General features: G+C 39.1%; 1 protein-coding gene across 1 annotated transcript in view; it reads right to left on the reverse strand.

The window, feature by feature from the left end:
• DNAH6 (dynein axonemal heavy chain 6) overlaps positions 1-24,643 on the reverse strand; it is a 228,589-nt gene that overhangs the window by 125,191 nt on the left and 78,755 nt on the right. The window contains exons 19-30 of the mRNA XM_027623437.2: positions 18,832-19,044; positions 18,052-18,144; positions 16,351-16,470; positions 12,803-12,983; positions 10,909-11,005; positions 8,239-8,458; positions 6,643-6,807; positions 6,447-6,560; positions 5,098-5,223; positions 4,859-5,014; positions 4,214-4,375; positions 672-809 (exon numbers count right to left, since the gene is read on the reverse strand). Coding sequence (XP_027479238.2) covers positions 672-809; positions 4,214-4,375; positions 4,859-5,014; positions 5,098-5,223; positions 6,447-6,560; positions 6,643-6,807; positions 8,239-8,458; positions 10,909-11,005; positions 12,803-12,983; positions 16,351-16,470; positions 18,052-18,144; positions 18,832-19,044 — 1,785 coding nt within the window. The remainder of the gene's footprint in view (positions 1-671; positions 810-4,213; positions 4,376-4,858; positions 5,015-5,097; positions 5,224-6,446; positions 6,561-6,642; positions 6,808-8,238; positions 8,459-10,908; positions 11,006-12,802; positions 12,984-16,350; positions 16,471-18,051; positions 18,145-18,831; positions 19,045-24,643) is intronic.

Here is a 24,643-nt window from a genome sequence, read left to right on the forward strand (position 1 = left end):
TACAGCTGGGTCCAGAGCCCCCCTGCTACCCCAGAACGAACCCTCATGGCTGGGTCTAGCAAAGATCTGGTGCTCTTTAGGAAGGGGACAAGATAGTGGTAGGGGACCCTCTAGGGACTCAGGGCAACGAGTATTTAAATATCAAACAACTGGCAAGCCTGTTTTGGTTGGTATAGGCTGAGAGCCTTGGGTTTTGCAGGGTTCCTCTCTCATTTTTCTGCCAGCACTAGGCTGAGCCTGGGGGCCACGATGAAGGCAGTAGAGTCCAGAAGAGGTACAGGGGAGAAACCTAACAGAGAAGTAAATGTCAAAGGCAAGAACAAGAAGAGGAAAATAGGAGGTGGAGGGGACAGGGACAGGCTGTGGGTGGACGCGTGGTGCGCATGCATGCATGCATGCATGTGTGTTGGGGGTGGGAAGAACAGAGCTCCTGCAAAGCAGGGACTGAGTCTCACTATCTGCGTATCCTCAGGTCCCCACACAGCGTGTGACATATAGTTGTTTCTGTGTTGCCTGGATGAGGAATTAATTCACTCAACTACGTCTTATTGCTGTAGTACTCACCAATTACACTGGAAATATGGGTAGACATGCTAAAGTTAGCATCGTTCTTCCTAAAGGGCCACAGACTTCAGAAATGCTACCTCCATGGACAATTGCCCACACCTTACCTTTGCAGCTTTGGCATTCCTAATGGTAATGAGTTGCTGTGCTATCACCGACAAAACTTCTATGTCAATTCGATTAAATTCATCAAAGCAGCACCAGGCCCCTGACTGTGCCAGACCGCTGAAGAAGCGCCCCATCATCTGAAATCAAAATAATGCCATTTGACTTTGTGCTTTATGTTTATGTTATGTTTATGCTTAGTTTTATGTGAATACTGGGCTATGTTAGAAGTTAGTGCCTTTATATAAGAGGTCCAGAGTTTCTTCCTCTGTAGGTCTGCTGTGGGGCCTGATAATTTGCATTTCTCACAAGTTGCCAGGTGACAATAATGCTGGTGGTCCAGAGTTAACACTTTGAGAACCACTGCTCTAGAACTTGGATTTTCAAAGTGTACCAATGAGAGTTAACATCACCCAGGGGATTTGAGAAATGCAAAATTTCAGGCCTTCCCCTAGATCTCCAGAATCAGGATATGCACCATAATGAGATCCTCAGGTGAGTCACAAGCACAATAAAGGTGAGAAAACACTGCTTTAGAAGAAGAAAGCTGAAAAGAAATTGAAAAACAACCCATTAATCCTGATGCTTAGAATGTGTTCCTTTATTGTTTTTTTTTAAAGTTTTTATTTAAATTCCAATTAGTTAACAGACAGTGTAATATTAGTTTCAGGTGTACAATTTAGTGATTCAACAATCCCATCCATCACCCTGTGCTCATCACAAGCGCCCTCCTTCATCCCATCACCTATTTCACCCATCACCCCACCCACCTCCCCTCTGGTAACCATGAGTTTGTTCTCTACAGTTAAGAGTCTGTTTCTTGGTTTGCCTCTCTCTCTCTCTCTTTTTTTTCCCCTTTGCTCATTTGTTTTGTTTCTTAAATCCCACAATGAGTGAAACCATATGGTATTTGTCTTGGAATGTGTTCCTTTGAATGGCAGTGTTCATGACGTAGGTATTGATCCTTCTCTATGAGCCTGATCATTCCATTAAATTCCATTATGAATCATCCTTGATGTTGTAAGTGTTATATAATGGGTTTACATTTTTAAATTCAACCCCCAGACAAAGCAAAGAAGGCATAATTATAGTTCTAGAATAGTGCAACTTCATAAACCTTGACATGGTAAGACAAAATTATCTAAACTAATGAAAATCAGAAAGTGAAGTTGGAACAGAAAGTTGGAAGGTTATATCTAATAAAATCTTGATTTCATAAGTTGGCAGATAATGTTCAAAATTGATATATACCAAATACCATAATAGACACAAATTTTTATAGATAATAGCAATTACCAGAAGAAGTAAAAACAAACAAATACAATCAGAAACTTGGTCTCTGGAGAGTGGAACTAGGTGATGTGAATAGAGAGAAAATCTGTTATTTTTAACTTTGGATCTTTCTATACAGTTTGAATTTTTTCACACGTAGATATTTCTTTAATTTAATTATTTTTTAAAGATGTATTTATTTAATTTAGAGAGAGAGAGAGAGAGCACGAGCAGGAGGAGCAGAGGGAGAAGGAGAGAGAATCCCAAGCAGCCTTCATCCTAAGCTCAGAGCCTGATGTGGGGCTCAATCTCACAACCCTGAGATCATAACCTGAGATCATGACCTGGGCTGAAACCATGAATCTGACGCTTAATCGTCTGTATCACCCAGGCACCCTGATATTTCTTTAATTTTAAAAGGTTAGTGTAATAAATCCTTATGGAACAAGGTAGAGTATAAATAAGAATAAATAAATACTTAAATTTCTTATCATTGAATATAATTGGTATTTCAGGGATCATCAAACTACAGACCACAGCTATATCTGGCCTGACACCTGTTTTGTGAATGGAATTTTAATGGAACACAGCCATGCTCGTTCATGATATATTACATTTACATATGGTACGTGGCTGCTTTCATGCTACAACAGCAGAAAGAATGACAAGTTGCAAGCCTAAAATATTACCACTTGGGCTTTTCCAGAAAGCTTGCTGACTCTTGCTCTAGAGTCTAAGATAAATGAATCATATAGATGCATCCTGTGGCTTTAAGTGTCACATAGCACACACTTGTACCTTTGGGAGTGCATAGTTCCCAGGAATGACTGAGCCTAAGTGATGACTACTTAATCATTAAAAGATGGATTTGGGTGTATAAATTCAAATTTTGAGTTGAGAAGATCGAAAACAACCAAAATTATTATGGCCAAAATAAAAAAAGTCATCACTATCATAAAACTTAATTTATCTCTGCTGAGATAACGAGGTCACTTCATAGCAGTGGGAGCAAATCCCCATAAAGGTGGGATGTTAGGGAGTATGAATTCTCCCCTCGATTGCTGACAGCAGTTTCCCAGACTCTTTCCTGTGTGTACCAGAGGCCGCCTTTGCACCTGCTCTGAAGGGAGAGAGGTCACCTTTCCTGATTCACCCTTCCCAAGATTTTCTAGTCTCTCATTCCTCTCTTGTTCTGTTCCTGTGAAACAACTTTCTGCCTGTGTTGTACTTCCACTATTTTTTTTTTAAAGATTTTACTTATATATTTGACAGAGAGAGACATAGTGAGAGAGGGAACACAGGCAGGGGGAGTGGTAGAGGGAGAAGCAGGCTTCCCGCTGAGCAGGGAGCCTGACGCGGAGCTGGAGCCCAGGATCCTGGGATCATGACCTGAGCCAAAGGCAGACGATTAATGACTGAGCCACCCAGGCGCCCCAATTATTTTTTGTTTATTAATAAAAAGACATTCCCAGCAACATCTCTTTTTCCCTAAATTTTAAAAAAAGGGTCAGGGTTTTTAAAGAACATGTCCTACGAAACACTAATTTCTGAAGATGCTTCTGAAAAGTAAGTATGATTTACTCTGTAAAAATGAATGAATTACAGTTTACTTGGACAATTTAAATGATTATATTCTAAATTCAGACATTATACAGGCATTCATATAACTTTCAGAAAAATGAGACTATCAGCTCTATGTGTTAGTGGACAAAAGTCACCCCTGGTCAAATATATTCCAGATTTGAATTAAATAAAGGTAAATAGATTTCCTAACTGTGGGACTTCATAAAGTGTTTCATATGCTACTTTGTGCTCTGAAAACCTGGAAGGGGAATAAGGTGTGACCAAAAACTTTGAGAACTACTGTACTGAAAAACCTTACCATGCATTCTCACCTCCCACATATTTCATTTTTAATACACAATGCTCTGAATTGCTCATCTCTTCCCGTAAGCTTATTCCTTGTTCCTGGATCTCCCTGCTATTATATCTTGTATCTCATCTCATTTTTTTCTATTTAGTGACATGAAAAGACTTAATTTTGCCACCATTTAGTAGATCCCTCAATGGCCTTGATTCTTACCTGGACCACTCAACCCACCTTGTGTTGACTCTTCTCCCTTGCTCTATTTATCCCACTTTGACCATCCCTTGACTTATTAGTTTTCCCCTTGCTTGCCATCACCCTTTCTCTCCTTTTTTTGTCATGCCATGTTGCAAGTGAGAAAGCCCACAAAGCACTTAATGGTAGTGTTTAGATGCCGGCACGTACCTTGTAGTCCAAACCATCGGAGCAGTTGAAGACCACACATTGGATGGCAAGAGCTTTAGCTAGGTCTTTGGTTGTCTCTGTCTTCCCAGTACCTGCAGGGCCAGCCGGCGCGCCTCCCAGGTCAAGCTGCAAAGCTCCCATGAGGCAAAGGTAGCAGCGATCCTGAAGAAATGAAGAAATTGTCATTACTGAAGGGAACTGACTCAAGCCATAAATTTATAAGTCCCTTCCTTTCTACAGGAGGAGGGTCATTATTTTCTATGAAAGGTTTTATAGCAATTGAGATATACTCAAAGATCCAGGCACGTGATTAATGATGCACATCTCTGCTTCACAAAGATGTATTCATGGCAAATCCTTTGAAGAGTTAAGGTTGGATGGAACTTTTCAAGACTTTTTTTTTAAAAGATTTTAGTTATCCATTTTAGAGAGAGAGAGAGAACGAGCAGGGGCAGAGGGAGTGGGAGAAGCAGACTTCCCTGCTGAGCAGGGAGCCTGACGTGGGGCTTGATGCCAGGACCCCGGGGAACATGATCTGAGCTGAAGGCAGATGCTTAACCCGACTGAGTCATCCAGGCGCCCCTTTTCAAGACTATTTTAAGAAAGCATTTGTATCACGATTAACCTAATTCATCACTAACTTACCGTGAGAGGAGTAATAACTAATCTTGGGCATGCACCCAAATACTCATAGCCATAAGTGTACTGAGAGAGTGCCATCCGAGCCACACAATTATCCAGATCTACATCCCAATAATAGCGCAGTTGTCTTTGCCAGTCAAAGGAATCGACTTCCTCTACCTGTATAAGTGATAACAATGATACATATATCAGATGCACTAATTTCAGGAAGAAATACATGATTTTACTTAAATAAAAGTTACCTTGGCTTGAACAAGTTCAGTGACTATGTCTCTTGCATGTACATCAATAGTAATTAAGGCAGTTATGATGTTTCTCTGTAATTTTGGAAGACTGCCTCGAACTATCACTGCCAGGGCATTTAATCTCTACAAATCAAAAGAAAACTTGTCATAATGAATTTTCAAAAGTCAGCTTATATATCTATATTTTTTACCATTTTTTTTTCTATTTTTTACTATTAAATTTGGAGTAGACATTTGCCAAAGCTAATTAAAAAATTATTTAATTTAATTTAATTTATTTATTTGAGAGAGAGAGAGAGAGAGAGATAGTGAGAGAGAGCACGAGTGGGAAGGAGAGGGAGAAGCAGGCTCCCCGCAGAGCAAGGAGCCCGATGCAGGGCTCGATCCCAGGACCCTGAGATCATGACCTGAGCCAAAGGCAGCTGCTTAACTGACTAAGCCACCCAGGCGCCCCTGTGACCTGAAATTCTATGAAGTCCTCAAGAGATGGTGTTCTCGCATCTCAAGAAAGTTGTTTCTTCCCTTTTCTGTTTCAAAGGTAATTAAAAAAAATGCAAACTTGCTTGGAAGTAGAATTAAATTTGGAGTTAAATATTAGGCATAGCTGTAAAATGGCGTTCCCAAACAATAGCTTAAAAATTCTTGTAGAATGGTATTTGTTTTTTGTTTTTTTTTTTTTTAAAGATTTTATTTATTTATTTGAGAGAGAGAGAATGAGAGACAGAGAGCACGAGAGGGAAGAGGGTCAGAGGGAGAAGCAGACTCCCTGCTGAGCAAGGAGCCCGATGCGGGACTCGATCCCGGGACTCCAGGATCATGACCTGAGCTGAAGGCAGTCGCTTAACCAACTGAGCCACCCAGGCGCCCCGTAGAATGGTATTTGGATTCAGTTATTTATTGTGTTATTGCTGGCTGCCTGAGGATTCTCTAGAATGGTAGAAAAGCACGTCTTGAACCTAAGAGTAGAAATGGCACAAATCCTGGGGTTTTCCTGTATTGAATAAGCTTCTGTGAGAGATAACCAAGACGTACTAAATACAAAGTCTCCTTAAATGTTGCAAACCATTATAATCCTGAGATTTTTCCTCTTCAAATGGTCTTTTCCTCCTATTTTTATAAGCATTCTTATAAATATTATACAAATATCAAGGTAGTGTTCCTAAGAAAACCTGAACATAAATGGTTTTCGTAAGAACCCCAAAGATTTGTAAGTCAGGTCAGAGCATTAAAATTTCTGAAGTATGTGACTTGCATTAGCCAAATCAAAAAAAAAACAAAAAAAACAAAAAACCTTATGACCATCCTGCACAGCATTATGTTCACTGTCACCTGGTTAAACATCTCACCTCAAAGTTCACTTTCTCAAAATCTTCCAGGGCCTCTATGTGGTTACCGTCTTCTCTTTCCAGACACTCAGTCAAATCACGGCACCACATTATTTGAGAAATGGTCAGGATCACCTGCATGGAAACATGGTCCTTAAGTGTGGGATGCATCTCACCAGCAATGGACTCAGAGGTGGACATTTAAGGAGTGTGTTACTTGAGAAGGGTGGCCAGCAGTCACCCAGTCTGTCCTTGGTTTCCCCTGATAGTCGGCGATGGCAGCTTTGCTCAGGCGACGCAGAGAAGTGAACATCGCTTCCTCCACTTTACCAAGCCATTCCTCCACGTTGCCCCGGGCTTTCAGGCCTTTTCCCAAGCTAACCTAGAGCACAATCAGAGCAATGATAACATGTTAAGTGTGGCACTTGCCAGCCATACATCCTCTGTACTTCTATAATAGAACCCTGACACACTGAAGCCTAACCACAAATACTAGAAACTTCTATTGATGTCCCACTCTACATCTCTCTATACCCCCCACCTTTATTTAACTGCTTCCCTTTGGAGCCAAATCCCTGAAAAAAGGAGTGTTTGTGACTACATGAATTCCTCACTTTCTTTTCCTACTTACGGCCATTTGATTTTTGGCCCCAACTATTCCTCTAAACCTGTTAAGGTCATTAAGGTTACCAATGTTCTTTCAGTTGTCAAGTCCAGTTGATACTTTTTAGTACTACACATATTTATTTCTTGGACTTCCAGTGACCTGACTGCCCTGCTTGTCTGGGTCTCTTAGTTCTTCTACCTTCCCTTTAACTTCATGTTTTCCCTGGATCCTAGCCGTGGTCCTCCCCTTTCTCTTCTTCTGCACTAGTGGTGAGCAAATTCTTTTGCAAGAGGGTCAATTCAAGACAAGTAAAATGTTTATAGGTTCCTGCCACTCCCGTGGATATATCTCCTGCTCTAACTGGACTGAAATACTTGGCATTTCCCCGCACATTTCCTCTATATGGAATGCTTTCCCTCCCATGTCTTTGCTCCATTTTCTTTGGCTGTATGTGTGTGTGTGTGTGTGTGTGTGTGTGTGTGTGTGTGAGAGAGAGAGAGAGAGAGAGAGAGAGAGAAGAGGAGGTAAAGAGAGAGGGAGGGAGAGAGAGATTTCTCTCTGTGAAGTCCTGTAGTTCTCCACAATTTGCTAATGCATTCACCCCCTTGGTGTTTACTATATGCCAGGCATTGTGCAGTGTCCTAGATACACCACAGCAAACAATGACAACTAACATTTTCATAGCACCCACTGGGTACAATTCTAAGTAATTTACATAGAATTATATGTAAATTATATACATACACACACACACATTTCAAATACCATTTGAAAATCCTCAGAATCTCATCAATCAGGCACTACTACTATTCCTCATTTTATAGATGAGGTTAAAGGATGGGACTTGAATCCAGGTGGCTGGGCAGGAGACTCGGCACTCTTAACCAGTTCACTCGTCTGCCTCTTGTGGAGAGTTGAGTAAGGCTGGGCTCCAGTTATCGCCACTCCGTTCCCAAGAACAAAGCACACACCTCTGTTACTGCACTTACTGTGGTACTTTTCAATCATTTGTTTGACTGTATCTCCACTGGAGCTCTTTGCAGGCAAGAATTTCATCTTTGTTATCTTTGAAACTGCTGAGCCCACAGAGTATGATGCGGTAGCACTTGATGAATGCTTAGAGTGATAGAGAGTAAATTTCTACCCTCAACCCTAGAAGGGCAACAAAGCTTCCCTATAAAGAATCACAAACAAAAAGCACCTCACCCGTTCTCCTTCTGGTGATAGCATCGCTAAAATATCGTTAGTGTAAATCTTTTCTGGCTCTCCTTCCACACCAGGAATTTTTCCTTCAGTAGGAGGCATGAGAGCAAATTCAAGCTTTGAAATGGAGTCAAAGCATTTCCTTAAGTGTGGCTGCACAGCTTGGGGATTTCGTGTCTGGGCCAGAATCTCCAGAAGTTCATCATTTGACAAGAAGTAAAATCTGGATTAAAGAAAATACTTAGAATATAACTTGAAAGTGAAGGAAAGCCTTATGTAGACATGAAAGATAAATCCCTTAGCCATATCTCTTTCCCAATCACTGATTTCCTGAACTTCCAACCTATTGGTCCTGGGTTTCTGGGGAGACTACATGTCTCTACAATTGTTATGGAGACTAGTGTGGATGCATCTCAGACATCCAGAATTAGTGCCTGATACATAAAAGATACCTATTTTTCAAAAAATTATAAAAAATGCTAACTCTTGCTATGACCTTGATTTGTTCTAGAGTGAAGATATATTATTTGTTTTCTCTAGAATCTAGCCTTACACCCCCCTGCTTTCAATACCTAATGTGTTGGGTAGATGGATGGGTGGTTACAGGAGCTTTATTTGGTTCTGTGAATAACCACATGTGGACCATGCCAATGTGATCCTGCACGGGATTTTCTTAGATCTTGCCCACTAGGGCCATTTGGAGGCATGAAGACACCATAGGAAAAGAACTGGAGAAGGGGCATACCTGGATGCCCAGGAATAAGGGCCTGGCCAGAGAAGATATTTCACTTCTGGAGTGGAGGAGGCTACCTATGAGAGATCCCTTGGTTTTGGAGGGAATGAATGGTAAAGAGCCCATGGCAGGCCCCACGTGGAAGAGAGGGGGCCAGATATGCATCAGCCCAGTCAGGCTGCTCTGCTGCCTTGGCTCTCTTCCCCTTGCCCCAAACCTGGAGACCTCAGAAACCTCATAGGGAGAGGGGAGGGTTGATCACCACATAGCCTCATGATCACTAAAGCCTTTAGACCTGCAACAAGCTTGGGCAGGGAAGGGTGAAGTTTTCACTTTGAAAGAAGTTCAGAGTTTGATTATTAAAGATCATTTATTGGGTTGAGGTGACAAGAGGTTTTTGTTTGTTTGTATTATTTGAGAATGACCAGAAAATTCATGAGGTCTGCTCAAGATTTGGTCCAGGGGCAGGGAGAAACCTGCCCCCAGCAGGGAATGCAAAGGCAGTTATTAGTTAGAAATAAAGATGCTTTTGGTTGGACTCTATCAGTCCTGCTTCTTTTATCATCCACTAATAATTAATTTGTGCCCATGCCTCTTTCAGCTAACGAAACAGGGGGATAACTATAAAGATTGGACCATGAGCCCTGTGAGAGCAGGAATAGTACTGTATTTGTCTTGTGTCCCCAGGAACTAATTTGGTCTGCAGCTCACTGTATGTCTTCATGAAAGCCTGCAGGGTGAAATCAACACCACATAGAGCCTCCTGACAAAACACACATAGCAAAACTAGTTCATGCAGTTCTAAACAAAAGAACAAATAAAAGCGGATGCTTTTAGGTGGTCACTATTATCACCAGTAAATTTGTTTCCAGTTTTCTTTAAGTATCAAAAGTAGTATATAGATTTTCTCTGGCTTTGGGAGACTCAACTTGGGAACCACTCAATTAAGAGTGAAACAGACAAAAGGCACATTCCAAACCTCAAACGCTTTCATCTTTATCCATGTTGCCTAAAGGATGTTTTAGTAAGATTTGTGTATATTCTTTAAAGCCTGACCACTTCTGTTAAAATTCAACCAAATCTTCTGGATCTTGGATTTCTCGTGCACACACATACCCTGTCCTGGTCCCCAGCAACAACCCCTCTCAACCAAGTAACCCAATAAGCACCTACCCCTGGCTGCCACAGTGCTTGTCCAAGGAAAGACCTTAATGGCCATTTCCTTAACAACTAACAGGAAAATACCAGGGAAGATGAACCATTTTGCCAATGTCCTCTGTGTTACACTACAGTGTGCCCTAAGGAATGAAGTTGGGAACTTTGGCCACCATCAGATAGTTTATCCTGGTTTTAAAAAAACTGTATTATAATGTTTATTTGCATGACCATCCACCTGTTAACCATGAGCCCCATTAGGGCAGGAATCCAGCCTTTTCTTCTTTATATCTTTAGCACTGAGCATAACATTTGGTATGTTTTTGGAATAAAGAGATGAGTAAAAAATTTCATTTGGAGTTTGTGAAATGATCTCTTGGACAACTTCTCCAGTGACACTCTTAGGTCACCAATTAATGCAAAGAAACCTGCTCAGGCAACAGAGGGTCCTCTGACTTTTCGCATGCCCCTCTACAGACACATGCACAGGCAGGCACACACATGTGCACCCAACAATGAAACAATGCTGAGACCTAGAATCCCTCCAGCACCTCGGATACCTACCCACTTAATCCTCCACCAAATATTGTACCTTTATGCTTGAGCCTTACCCACCCCAATCAAGATATCAGGCTGATCAGATTGATCAGCCAATTATCGTATCTTTCTTGTTTCGTTCTGGTTCCCTGATGTTTTGAGGTTACGGTTTGTTTTTAAGTATATCCTTTTAAATTAATGGATAGTCTTCACTACTAAAAACATCAAAGGTTGCTTTATAAACTTACCTTGGAAAGATAACTCTTTTTGATTCTAAATATGCCTCTAGACACTTTTGAATTTGGTCAAGTAATGCATTATTATTTTGAAAAGTCTCCAGAAGTCCTGTTTATTGGGGGGGGGGGGGAAAGGTGTTGGTAAAATTGTGTTAAAAATAAATAGAAAATACCACTTTAAGTGGAAGTAAAATATGATATCAACATTCTTTAAAGCTTTGGTTTTATTTGATAAAAAACAGTAAAAAAAATTTAAATTGCAGGAGGTGGGCTAACAATGTTAACTATTACTTTTAATAACATTATCTAATGGTAATTTTAATATTTACCACAGACAAACAAGTATTCAACCTGAAACAATTTTTACCTGGCATCCCCCCCCACTGCTGGGAATGCATGAACCAAAGCCAAACCCAAGTACAGACCGTTGTGCACCCTAAGTACATTCTCACCTCGGGTCTTCACCTTTGTTCTCTCTGCCTTTCATACCCTCCCTCAGATTTGCAAGTGTCTCACTCCCTCTTTCCTGCTGCTTTATGCTCGAAAGCCACTCACTCTATCAAAAAAGCCCTCCACTACACACACACACACACACACACACACACACACACACACACACACACACGGCAGCCCCAGCTGTTCTCTAGCCCCTTATGCTGCTGAATTTTCCTTCATACCTTTATCATCACCAAATGACATTTATAGGTCCATACTTCTTTATCTGAAATCCCTAGGACCAGACATATTTTGGAATCATATATATATTTTTAATTTCAAAAGTTATGTAACAAGTCCAGTGGAGACTGTGGTAGCACTCTGTGATCACACACGTTAACATTGTTGCAGCAAAGGTTTGAATATGCATGTGGTAGGCAGAATAAAGGGTGCTCAGAGATGTCCATGTCCTGTTCCCCAGAACCTGAGAATACGTTAGTGTATATGGAAAAAGGAAGTTGGGAGATGTGACCAATGATCACGGGATGGGGAGATTATCTTGGATCATCTAGTGGGCCCAATGTAATCGGAGGGGTCCTTCGAGGAGGGAGGCAGGAGGGTCAGAGGCAGAGAAGGAGATGTTAGGACAGAAGCAGAGGCTGGAGTGATTCAACTGCTGGCTGGAAGGTAGCTAGGAGTCAAAAACTGTGGGTGACTTTCAGAGCCCCAAGGTTTAAAAGTTTTTAATTCTATCACATCATATAGTTTTTCCTTTCTGTTTCTGTTTTTATGTAAGTGTCTTTGGGCAAAGGGCAAAGCCCAGCAGGCTGCCTCTGCTTGACAGGGAAGCTGTCTAGAGCTATTCACCAGAAAAGGTCATATGTTGCAGAACAACAAGCAAGCTTGCTGAGGCTTTGATAAAGTTCAATAACCTTGTATGTGCATGCACCAATGCTTTGATTCCATACCCTTAGAAACAGAACTCATTAAAACATATTTCAATCTTGAGATTAGAATTATAATTTGTGGTAATATTTTTAAACGTTTTTAATAAATTAATGAAAAATAAGATGTGGAAATTTTTATGGTTATAAGTCTGTGAGAGCTTTAGCAGAATGGGTCAACTGAATGTGAATATATATCTTGTAGTCAAATTCTGACATGCAAGCCTCACTGAGACTCTGGCAGAGTCCCCAAATTATAAAAGCAGCAAAAAGAATCAGATTCTTGGGTGCCAAAACTATGAACTAAGCTGACAGGTAATAATAACAATGATAATAATTAACAACAACAACAGTGTTCAATTCACATTGTTCAGCAAGAGTGTCAGATGTACCACAAATATTCCTGGTCATCAATGCTGACAAGAATCAAGGATTGACTGTACCCCAAATTGCCAGAATCTTATAGGTGCTAAACATTTTAGATGGTTGTAAAGTCTTTTTATTTGTTTTTAAATTTTGTTTTATACCTGGTTGAGTAGCTGCTCGAAGAGCGTTAGGCAACCGGTTCACCTTCCTCATGATTTCTTTCCATGACTTATCCACTTGCAGGAACATCTTAGCCTCGGCAGGCAATTGCCTCTGAATATCTGGAGCATTAAAAATACTTTCTAGGTAGAGCCAGTTTCTCTGGCAGTTCAGCCACTCTTCCTAGGAGAAAAATATGGGCATTATCAAATTTTTCATCCCAAATCGAAAACACAGTTACATTAAAAATAATGACATGGGGACTCATTATATCTTTTTCATTTGGGGGACTTCTCACAGGTTCTTTGAGATGAAACCTCCTTACAAGGTCCAAGACTCACTGCAGCCTAATTTCAACCCATGCTCTACTAGGTAGAGTTCTAATGAGTCTACTGTGTGGTAACTAGAATGCACCCAGAGAAAGGATTAAAATGTCCAGAGGAGACAGTCTAAGGGGAGGCAAGATACTTAAAGAACTCTGAAGGTTGGGAAGTGTTTAGTGACTATTTCCAAATACAGAAAGGGTTGTCCAAAAAAAAAAAAAAAAAAGTTTTTTGTTTTTTTTGGCCTCAGTTACACCTATATTCTTCCCTCTCTTTTTAAAAAAGAAATATGATTCATTTTCTTCAATCAAAAAAGTAAAATCAGAACATACGGCAAGTACAGAGGACTGGAGGAAGAAGAAAATCACCCACTGCCTCTGTCACTGTTCATCAAAGAAACCAGAAATGCAGTGTCGGGACCTAGGTCTCACTGTCCTCTGTGTCTCCCGCCAGTGCATGTGTCGGCCCAACATCTGTGAGTTTCTCACTTCTCACTCTGGATTTGGGGGTTATGCCTGAGGCCTAGTGTCACAACCACTCCCTGATTTATCTCAGGTCTCTTACTTTCCAGACAGTTAATTCTTTGGAGAGTCCCCACTAGTCGGCACTTTATGGAAGGGCCCTCTATGAAAACATTACTTTGCTCTGTAGTCCCTCCCTTCATAGGGCTCAGCCATCAGTAGAGGAGGCCAGACTGGGGTCAGATTATAAGGGGTTCATCAAAGAGGGTGGATTCCTGAAAATGAACTCTATGAAACAAAGTTGGAACAAACACTCTTTTCCTACTTAGTGCCTTTATTATTTCACAGATAACATTTCATATTAGAATATTTAGAAACCTAAACATAATTAAATCAAACTAAACATCTGAAGTCTAAGAAAGAGATTGGATGGGAACAAAGTAAGATCAGTGTAAGTGGATTCTTTGTTCTACCATGGGATAACTTGAGGTAGAATAAAATAAAAAGGAAAGGTGTACCAAAGGAAGGGTACCAAGGAGACTTTAAGCAAGTGTGTGTTTTTCTAGTAAATACGAGGTTGTTGTGGCATTGTGAGAGGCTGTCTAAAAGCTGCGAAGGCCTGAAGCTTAGAAGCCTGGGTATTCCCTGCCTGAGCTTAATGCTGTTGCCAGCAAAGGTTTAAGCCAGTTAGTAAGTTACCAAAGCTGTCTGCCATTTCGGGATGGAAACTGGTTGAGGAGGGAAAGTCTTTCACTGGAGTGTATGCATAGGCAGATTGTTCTTAGAGGTGCTAATTCTTCTAATTGACAAGAAGACCCTTTCTTTTCCAATTATGAAGTTATAAATATCAACTGGCCAAGGTACTTAGGGAGGGGAAGAGGGTGGTACGGAGGGAATGAGAGTAGCTTAAGACAAGGGCTCACAAGATGTCCATCGACAGATGAATGGATAAAGATGTGGTATATATACACACACACACACACACACACACACACACACACACACACACACACACAATGGAATAGTATGCAGCCATCAAAAGGAATGAGATCTTGCCATTTGCAACGACGTGGATGGAACTGGAGGGTATTATGCTGAGTGAAATAAGTCAATCAGAGAAAGACATGTATCATATGACCTCACTGATATGGGGAATTCTTAATCTCAGGAAACAAACTGAGGGTTGCTGGAGTGGGGGTGGGGTGGGAGGGATGGGGTGGCTGGGTGATAGACATTGGGGAGGGTATGTGCTATGGTGAGCGCTGTGAATTGTGCAAGACTGTTGAATCACAGATCTGTACCTCTGAAACAAATAATGCAATATATGTTAAGAAAAAAAAAGAAAAAAGAAGAAGATAGCAGGAGGGGAAGAATGAAAGAGGGGGAAATCAGAGGGGGAGACGAACCATGAGAGATGATTGACTCTGAAAAACAAATTGAGGGTTCTAGAGGGGAGGGGGGTGGGGGATGGGTTAGCCTGGTGATGGGTATTAAAGAGGGCATGTTCTACATGGAGCACTGGGTATTATGCACAAACAATGAATCATGGAACACTACATCCAAAACTAATGATGTAATGTATGGTGATTAACATAACAATAAAAAATTAAAAGAAAAAAAAGACAAGGGCTCATATTCTTAGGGTGAAAAACCCTTAGAGCTTCTCTGTTTTTTGAACTTTGAATTCTGAAACCATTGGTGGCAGGATTCAGTCACTGACAACACAAGTTCATTGAATCATTTCAAGAGTTGAATGATTTCAAAAGCCCTCATCTCAGGAGAAGATTCAGTTTTCATACTGGGGCAGTGATCACTTTAAAACACAGAACAAAAAGAATTTTTTTTAATCTTAAGAATTAACGAATACTCAAAATGCTATCTTGAATCATGATACCCATCAGTACTTCCCATCATCTAGACCTGCATCTAGAACTCCACTATAAAATCTTTTCAGGCATGTGTTAGGTTTCTGTGAAAACTTTGTTTAAATGTAAACTTCATACCACACTGTCAGTTTTGTCTCAATAAAACTATAGATTTATAAATAAACACAAAATGTGGGCAACATCTAGGAGCTGAGGATGACCTCCACCTGATAGCCAGCAAGAAATTGAAGTCCTTAGTCTCAGAGTTGTGAGGAAATTATTTCTGCCAACAACCTGAGTGAGCTTGGAAGTGGATCCTCCTTGAGTTGAACCTCTGATAAAAACCAAGTCCTGGCCCACAACTTGATTGAACCTTTGTGAGACCCTAAGTAGGAGACTCAGTTAAGCCATATCTGAACTCCTGACTCACAGAAACTGTGATATATATAATAAATATAGACTGTTTCATACCATCAAGTTTGTGGTATTTTGTTTCATGGCAAAAATAACTAATTCAAGAGACATGGCATAATCATATAAAGAAGAACTTAGTATATTTGCATTTTCTTTACATTCTGAATATAATAAAATGTCAACAATTAAATCTTATCTAAACTACATCATATTTAGGGCGCCTGAGTGGCTCAGTTGGTTAAGCAACTGCCTTCGGCTCAGGTCATGATCCTGGAGTCCCGGGATCGAGTCCCGCATCGGGCTCCCTGCTCGGCAGGGAGTCTACTTCTCCCTCTGACTCTCTTCCCTCTCGTGCTCTCTATCTCTCATTCTCTCTCTCTCAAATAAATAAAATCTTTAAACTACATCATATTTAAATGATTGGAGAAATGATTTCTAAAGTACCATGGCTCTCCAATTCTCTGAGCATGAAATTGCCCTCACTCACCAGTGTTTGATTAAATAAGGCAAGTTGTTTCTGCCAGTCGTCTACTCGAGTTTTCAACGGACCAACATAACGTGATGAGGCAATGGTTGCGATGTTGATGGTGCTGTCATCAAGAAGGACCTTTAAAGAAAGAAGAAGAAAATATGCAGCATTATGAGTTTGTGCTCTCAAAGATAATTACAGATGTTTAATCCCAAGAGTCCACTTAAAAGCCAACTTTTTAAATAAATAGCTTAGTTTCACCTACTGTTTCCTACCCATCCATTCCCCTTCTTCATCCACTTCAGTGGCTCACAACCCACTCTAACGTTCTCTCAAATGTCACCAAGATACTTTTGATTGCCAAATCTTGGCTATTTCTGTAATTATTAATGGTACATGTTTTTTGTTTGGTTCAATACTCTTCTCCTCTCTCCCCCTACTCTTAGGTGTCTGGTACCTTCTTTATACCATTTGGTCATCTAAGCTTTTATTTCTCAAAGGATTCAAAACTTGCAAAATTAAAAATTTTTAAATTAAAATTACCTTCTCTATCTAATGAAACATCACTTTATCTCAGTTATCTTGCAGAAGAGGGAAACTGAACTCATTCATATCAAGCTTAGAACGACTATAAACAGTTTTCTCTCTACCTCCTTCACCTACTTTTCCCCTTACACTACAGCAACCCTTACAGAACATGTGCATTCTGTAAAAAATGTGTCTGTTAATCTGAAGGATTTTAATTGCCCTATTTAAATTATAAATTTCTTGAGAGCAGAAGCCCCATCACCTAGTATCACTTGGCCTCCTACTACCTGACTTTCATCTTGGGTTTGCTCTCTCATCTACTGCCCAGAGTGACATCTGGTCTTGCTCTTCTAACCTATACCTGGCAAAGCCATCTCATCATTAGTTCTGGTGTGGGTACACCCAAATGGGTCAGGGCTTTGCTTTTTAAATTAGGCCATAAGACACAGATCCTTTTGCTAAACAAACGTGTCTTTGAATTTTAAATCACTAAGAATATTCCAAACACATGGATTAGATTTATTTTCTTTTATTGTTCATAGAGTATAGCCATCTACTCCTAATCTCAAAAAATTCAAGTGAACTTAGTTTCCTAGTATGCTATAAACCGGAAATGCTCATTCATGTTTCTTTGCCTCATTGAAATGGTTTGAAATGCCCTTCGTTCTCATCTATGTCTGTCAAATACCATTTATTCTTTAAGGTCCAGCATATCTTGGCTGGTCTAGGAAGGATTCTGTGATCACTTCAGCCATAAATTATCTCTTGTTTTTCAAAACTCTTCAACTGTTAACTACAGGATTATAATTCTTATATATGCTACTTTTATTGCTTTGCTAAATATTTCATGTACAAGCATTCCTGTCAGTTATACATATTCATATCTTGCCTTTCCAATTAGATTTTTTCTTAGTAACTCTCATATTTCATTCCTTTATCATAATTTCCCGTAGAAGATTCAGAAGTAGGTCTGACCAATCTTTTTTTTTTATTTGACAGAGAGAGACACAGCGAGAGAGGGAACACAAGGGGGTGGGGAGAGGGAGAAGCAGGCTTCCCGCTGAGCAGGGAGCCCGATGCAGGGCTCGGTCCCAGGACGCTGGGATCATGACCTGAGCCGAAGGCAGATGCTCGATGACTGAGCCACCCAGGTGCCCCTACCAAGGGTTTTTAATAACCCAGTTACCCTACCTGTATGTCATCTGTGCCGCCCAGGATAAACACATCTTTGGAGTCCCGGTGAGGGAGAATAACGAATTCGGTTGTTTTCCAAGAATCCTCCACCTTAGAAATAATTCACGTCTTAGGATACTTAAATTCATTTCTGTTTAGGTACTCAAAAAATGCATGTAGAATAAAACAAGTGAAAACTCCATAATCATCCCATTTTCCTCTTTACTGCCTTTAAAATTCTTAAAATCCTCGTCTTGGTTAAAGGATACTGATATGCTAAATTTTATTGATGAAGATTAATACATATGAATAACTTGTGATATGTTAATGTCTACCCTTTACCACTTTATGCTTTAAATGTAAGGAAAATACTTGTTTTTATACAGGTGATTTGTAGGTATGTGTGTATTTTTAGGGTAAGGAGGTAAGTAGCTTAAATAGAGAAGTCTCTTCAATGTAGCATTTCACAGTTACTTTTTTCTGGTAGTTGGAAAGATGATGTATTTTGGTATAAAAGATCTTCCTTGGAATGTGCTTTTTTATATAAGCATGCAAATATCAAACTTTATTGTCATCAAAGTGGGCTATAAGCTAAGTAGAGAGAGGATACTGATAAAAGTGCTGCTGATAATAATAATGATAATAAATGTAAGGAAACAACAGAAGGATGACTGATAATGAGAGAGTGAGAGCTGCAATGTTGAAAAACCCATCTAGATGAATCAAAAGTTGGTGATCTTCATGCTGAATATGAAAACCTACATTTCTTGATCTTCAGAACATATTTTTCAGATTTACCTTTTTAAGAATTGTTTCTAAGGCAGCTTCTCCAGAAGCCTGTCCAGAAATGTCCTGGATTTCTTGGCCAAAATCAAAAACATGCAACTCAGAGAGCTTCTCCAAGGTTAATGGAATTTCAAGGTCCACTAGGGAGGCATCAACTGTTTGTTCGATAGCTGCCCAATGTCTTGCCTTCAAAGTTGGGTTCCTCAAGTCAGTGATAACTGGAAGCTGGAAGGCAAACACTCTCAAAGGCACCATGCTTTTTATTTTTTTTTTTACTATAGATATAGGAGTTTGATTGTTTTCTTTCTTCTTCTTCTTTTTTTTTTTTAGTTAACATATAGTGTATTATTAGTTTCAGTGGTAGAATTTAGTGATTGGTCACTTGCATATACCACCCAGTGCTCATTATGTCAAGTGCCCTCCTTAATGCTCATCACCCAATTACCCCCTCCCCCCTCCCCCACTTCCCCTACCTTAAAAACATAGCCCAAGGCTTCTGGTTTCACTTCAGCAATGTGGAGAACTGGAAAGAATACCACTTGTGCTCTTACAAAAAGAAAATTCTGGACAAACTGAAAATTAATGACTTCTATTGAGCCCATCAAAAAATTGAGGTTGCAGGGCAACCAACTAACTCAAAATTTGGGGAGAGACTGGTATCTGTAGATTTCTCCACTGCAAAAAAACAGGACCTGAGAATTTGCTTACCTAGGACAGATGCCTTGGGTTGCCACTTAAGCTAGCAAGAAGATTCAGCTAAATTTCAAAAATAAATTGCTAAAGAGTGAGTGTAGGGTAGCATGTGAAGTCCCTGGGGGCTACAAATACAAAGATGTTCACAGGGAAGATTGGGGAGAATCCTAAGAAAGTCTACCTTATGGTGTTGCCTGGGGGGAGGAACAAAGCAGCCACTATTTTAACTCTAATCAACCCATTTCTCCTAGTTTCCCTATGGAACAAATGACTTAATGTCAGGGAAATGAGCAACAAACACTGTCATTTTAAGGCATTGTGATAACCCACTGTAGATTTCTGTATATACCGGGAGAAACAGAATTGGAAAAATAAAAGCTCTACTCATGGGGGGAGGGAAAGAAATACATTCTAGGCTCATTACTACAGCTGGAGGAGGGGCAGGAATACCAGTGAAGGTCAACAGTCTGAGAACAAGGAACACAGTGCCTTACTAAGATAGAGGCTTAATCAGAACACAAATGGAATGCCCCTCCACACGTCTCCCACTGGGCTAACAAATACTGAATAAAAATAACAGTGGAATACTGACTGATTAGCTACAAGGGACAGATTCTCTCTGGGGACAATACATAGAGAGGACCTAAGGTCAGGGAGAAACAAAAATTGAAAAAATCATCTTTGGCAAATGAGCCCAAACCATTAAACACAAGGTATCAAAAGAACAATTTGAAGGCTGTAGTATATTGAGGGTAACCACAGCAACAGCAAACCTCAAATCTAGCCCAATTCTTTACTAGATTTAACATAACATGCCATACAAAAAGCCAAGTAGGAGGAAAGGCATGCTCATCTCCAGGCATAAAAATTATTTACTTCAGTATCTACTGTACTACATAAGATGTCTGGCTTTCAATAAAAAGTAAGAACTGTATAAAAGTTAAGATAAACATACACTTAATAGACAAAAACAAAAAACAAAATAAAAAAATAAACACCAGACTCAGATATGACACACAATGTTGAAATTAATAGAGAATTCAAAATAATTGTAATTAATATGGTAATGGCTCTAATGGAAAAGGTAGGCAACATACAAGACCAGATGGGAAATGTCAATAGAAAGATGGAAGCTGGGACACCTGGGTGGCTCAGTCGGTTTAGCATCTGCCTTCGGTTCAGGTCAGGATCCCAGGGTCCTGGGATCAAGCCCCTCATTGGGCTCCCTGCTCAGGAGGAGCCTGCTTCTGCCTCTGCCTGCCACTCCCCCTGCTTGTGCTCTTTCTCTCTCTCTCTCTCTGACAAATAAATAAAATCTTAAAAAAAAAAAAAGAAAGATGGAAGCTATAGTTAAGAATTAAATAAATGTTAGAATGGAAAAAGACAGCAAGAGAGATAAAGAATGCCTTTGATGAGCTTGACACAGCCAAGGAATCGGTGGACTGGAAGATAAGTGAGTAGAAATTCTCCACACTGACAGGAGAAAAAAATAGTGGTTAAAAACCCCAAACAACCAAAAACCAAAACCAAAACCACAGACAGAGCATCCAAGAGCTATAGGACAATATCAAATGGTCTAAAATATGCAATAGAAATCTCAAAGAATAACATAATGGCTGCATTTTTTTTTTCCAAAATTAAAGACAGACACCAAACCACAGAACCAAGAAACTCAGGGAATGCTAAATGGGATAAATACAAACTGTAAACAACAACAACAACGCACACCTGGGCATACCACATTATCAACTGACAAAAAGAAAAAGAAATAATCTTGAAGACGGCTCAACCAAAAAATACAAATTATCTACAGAAGGACAGGGACAAGAACAATAGAAGATTTCTTGTTAGAAACCATGCAAGCAAGAAAGTAATGAAAGGATACTTTGAAATTGTTGAAAGAAAAAACAAAACCTGTTGACCCAGTATGATAAGTTTAAATTATCATTTAAATTATCATTCAAAAAAAGGATAAAGACTTTCTCAAAACAAAAATTTAGGGAATTCATTGTTAGCATACCTACTCAACAAGAAATATTAAAGGAAGTTCTTCAGGCTATGAGTCAGAATCTTAGATCCATGCAAAAAAATGAAGAACACTAGAAATGGAATAAAGGCAAAATAAATTTCATTTTGTTTCCTATTTTGATTGCCCTGAAAGATGATTATATAAAATAAAAAATAGTAGTAATATACTGTGCATATAGTATATGTAAAGGTAAAATACAAAAACCGAAATGATGAGGTACATCAAAGGGACACAGAAGTCAACTCAGAGAGTTCTCAATAGCCGAAGTTCTAATGATTTAAGCAAACAATAAATAATGTAGTATTGTATTATAATCCAAATTATAAAATAAATATCCATGAGTTTATACCGACATAAATAAACAACCGAATGGATGGTTGGATTACCAGACAGATAGATAAGCAGACAGAGAACAGATAAATCTATACAGAAAGATAAAAATTATCAACATCAACAGTGAAAAACGCGACATCACTTCTGATCCCACATACCTTTTTTTTTTTAAAGATTTATTTATTTATTTTAGAGAGAGAGTGAGAGAGAGTGAGTTGAGGGAGAGAATCTTCAAGCAGACTTCCTGCTGAGCACAGAGTCGGACACAAGGCTCGATACCACAACTCATGGGATCATGAACTGAGCCAAAACCGAGTCGGAAATGTAACCGACTGAGCCAGCCAGGTGTCCCAGATCCCACATACTTTTAAAGGATAAATAAATATTATGATCAATTCTATGTCTACAAATTCAACAATTTGGATGAAATGGACCATTACTTTGAAAAATACATTATAAAACCCCTCAAGAAGAAATAGATAACCTAAATAATTCAATATGTATTAAAGAAATTCAATTTGTAGTTAAAAGTCTTCCAAAAAAGGAGACTTCAAGCTGAAATGGCTTCACCGGTGAATTCTACTAAACACTTAAAGAAGAAATAATATTAATTCCATACTCTTTTCTCCAGAAAACAGATGAAGGAACCCTTCCCAACTCATTTTAATGTATAAAAAAAGCCCCTAAATTTAAAAACTGAATTTAGTAACATCACAGGATATAAGATCAATATACAAAGTATTCGCTATATAGCAGCAATAAACAATGGGAATTTGGAATTAAAAACAATATTATTGGGACGCCTGGGTGGCTCAGTTGGTTAAGCATCTGCCTTCAGCTCAGGTCATGATCCCAGGGCCCTGGGATCAAGTCCCACATCGGGCTCCTTATGGGATCTCTCTCTCTCTCTGACAAATAAATAAATAAAATCTATTTTTTTTAAAAAAAACAACAATATTATTTAGGATAACAAAAAGTATTTAATTACAAAACTAACAAAATACATGCAGAATCTGTGTACTGACACTATAAAACTTTGATGAAAAAAATAAAGGAAGACTTAACTGAAGAGATATACTAGTAACAGACTGGAAAACTCCATCTGGTTAGGATGTCAGTTCTCTTCAAATTGATCTATACATTCAACACAGTCCTTCAAAAATTCCTGGCAATTTTTTATACATATTGACAACCTAATTCTAAGATTTATATGGAAAGATACAGAAATTAGAATAAACAAAATGATTGTGAAGAAGAACAAATTTAGAGGACTTACACCTACTTGATTTCAAGACTTACTAGCTGTAGTTACCCAAACAGTATAGTATTGGCGAAAGAATAGACTCACAGAACAACAAAACATAATAGAGTCCAGAAATAGACTAAAAAATATAGTTAGCTACTTCTGGCAAAGGTGCAAGGGCAGTTCAGTGGAAAAAGGATAGTCTTTTCAAATAATGGTGTTGGATTGAGTGGATATCCAAATGTAAAAAATGTACACCTTGACATATCTCTCATATTTTATGCAAAATAACTCAAAACAATTCATAAACTTTAATGTAAAAAAAAGCAAAACTATAAAACTTCTAGAGGCAAATACAGGAGAAAATCTGTGTGACCCTTAAGTTTAGCAAAAACATTTTTAGATAATATACTAAAAAGATAATCCATAAAAGCAAAGAATATAAATTGAACTTTATTCAAATTAAAACCATTTGCACTCTGAAAGTCACGGGTAAGGGATTGAAGAGACAAGACACTGACTGGGAAAAAATATTTTCAGGTTACATATTTGAAAAAGGAGTTGGATCCAGATTTCAAAAAGAACTCTTAAAACACAGTAATAACAAAACAAGCAACCCAATTAAAAATGGGGCAAAGAGCCAAACAGACATTTCAGCAAAGAAGATAAAAGGATGGAAAAAAGACATTTAAAATATACCCCACATGATTAGTCACTGGAAAAATGCAAACATGACTGCCATGAGATACTTCTATACATTTACTCGAGTGACTGAAATGAAAACCAAATCAAACCACACAAAAAACCTCCCGAGCAATAAGGAGTGCTGGGGAGGATGACGAACAGCTAGAATTCTCACACACTGCCCTCCTGGGAAGGCAAAATGTTATAGTCCTTTGAAAAACAGTTAGGCGAGTTTCTTCTAAACACATACTTACACGCCACCTAGAAATCCCACTCCTAGTTACCTACCCAAGTGAATTAAAAACTCATGTTCACTCAAAAAGCTGCACAGGATGGTTGAGAGTAGCTTATTAATAATCGCTATAAAACTGGTCACAACCCAAATGTCTTTCAACAGGTGAATGGAAAAACCAACAGTAATAATCTATATAATGGAATTATTACTCAGCAATAAAAATTAACAAACTATTGATTCACCTAACAACATGGAAGAATCTTTTTTTTAATTTTGTATTTCAACTCAATTAACATATAGTATATTATTAGTTTCAGAGGTAGAGTTAAGTGATTCATCAGTTGCATATAACACCCAGTGCTCATTATATCATGTGCCATCCTTAATGCCCATCCCCCAGCTACCCCATCCCCTCCAACCTCCCCTCCAGCAACCCTCAGTTTGTTCCCTATAGTTAAAAGTCTCTTGTGGTTTGTCTCCCTCTCTGATTTTGTCTTATTTTATTTTTTCTACCCTTCCCCTATGTTCATCTGTTTTGTAAGAATCTTTTTAAAAAAATATTCCAATTCACAGAGATGTGCAACTATCAGCACTATCTAATTTAGAA

The sequence above is a fragment of the Zalophus californianus genome, chromosome 8 (genome assembly GCF_009762305.2).
Source record: "Zalophus californianus isolate mZalCal1 chromosome 8, mZalCal1.pri.v2, whole genome shotgun sequence".
Taxonomy (NCBI): Eukaryota; Metazoa; Chordata; class Mammalia; order Carnivora; family Otariidae; genus Zalophus; species Zalophus californianus.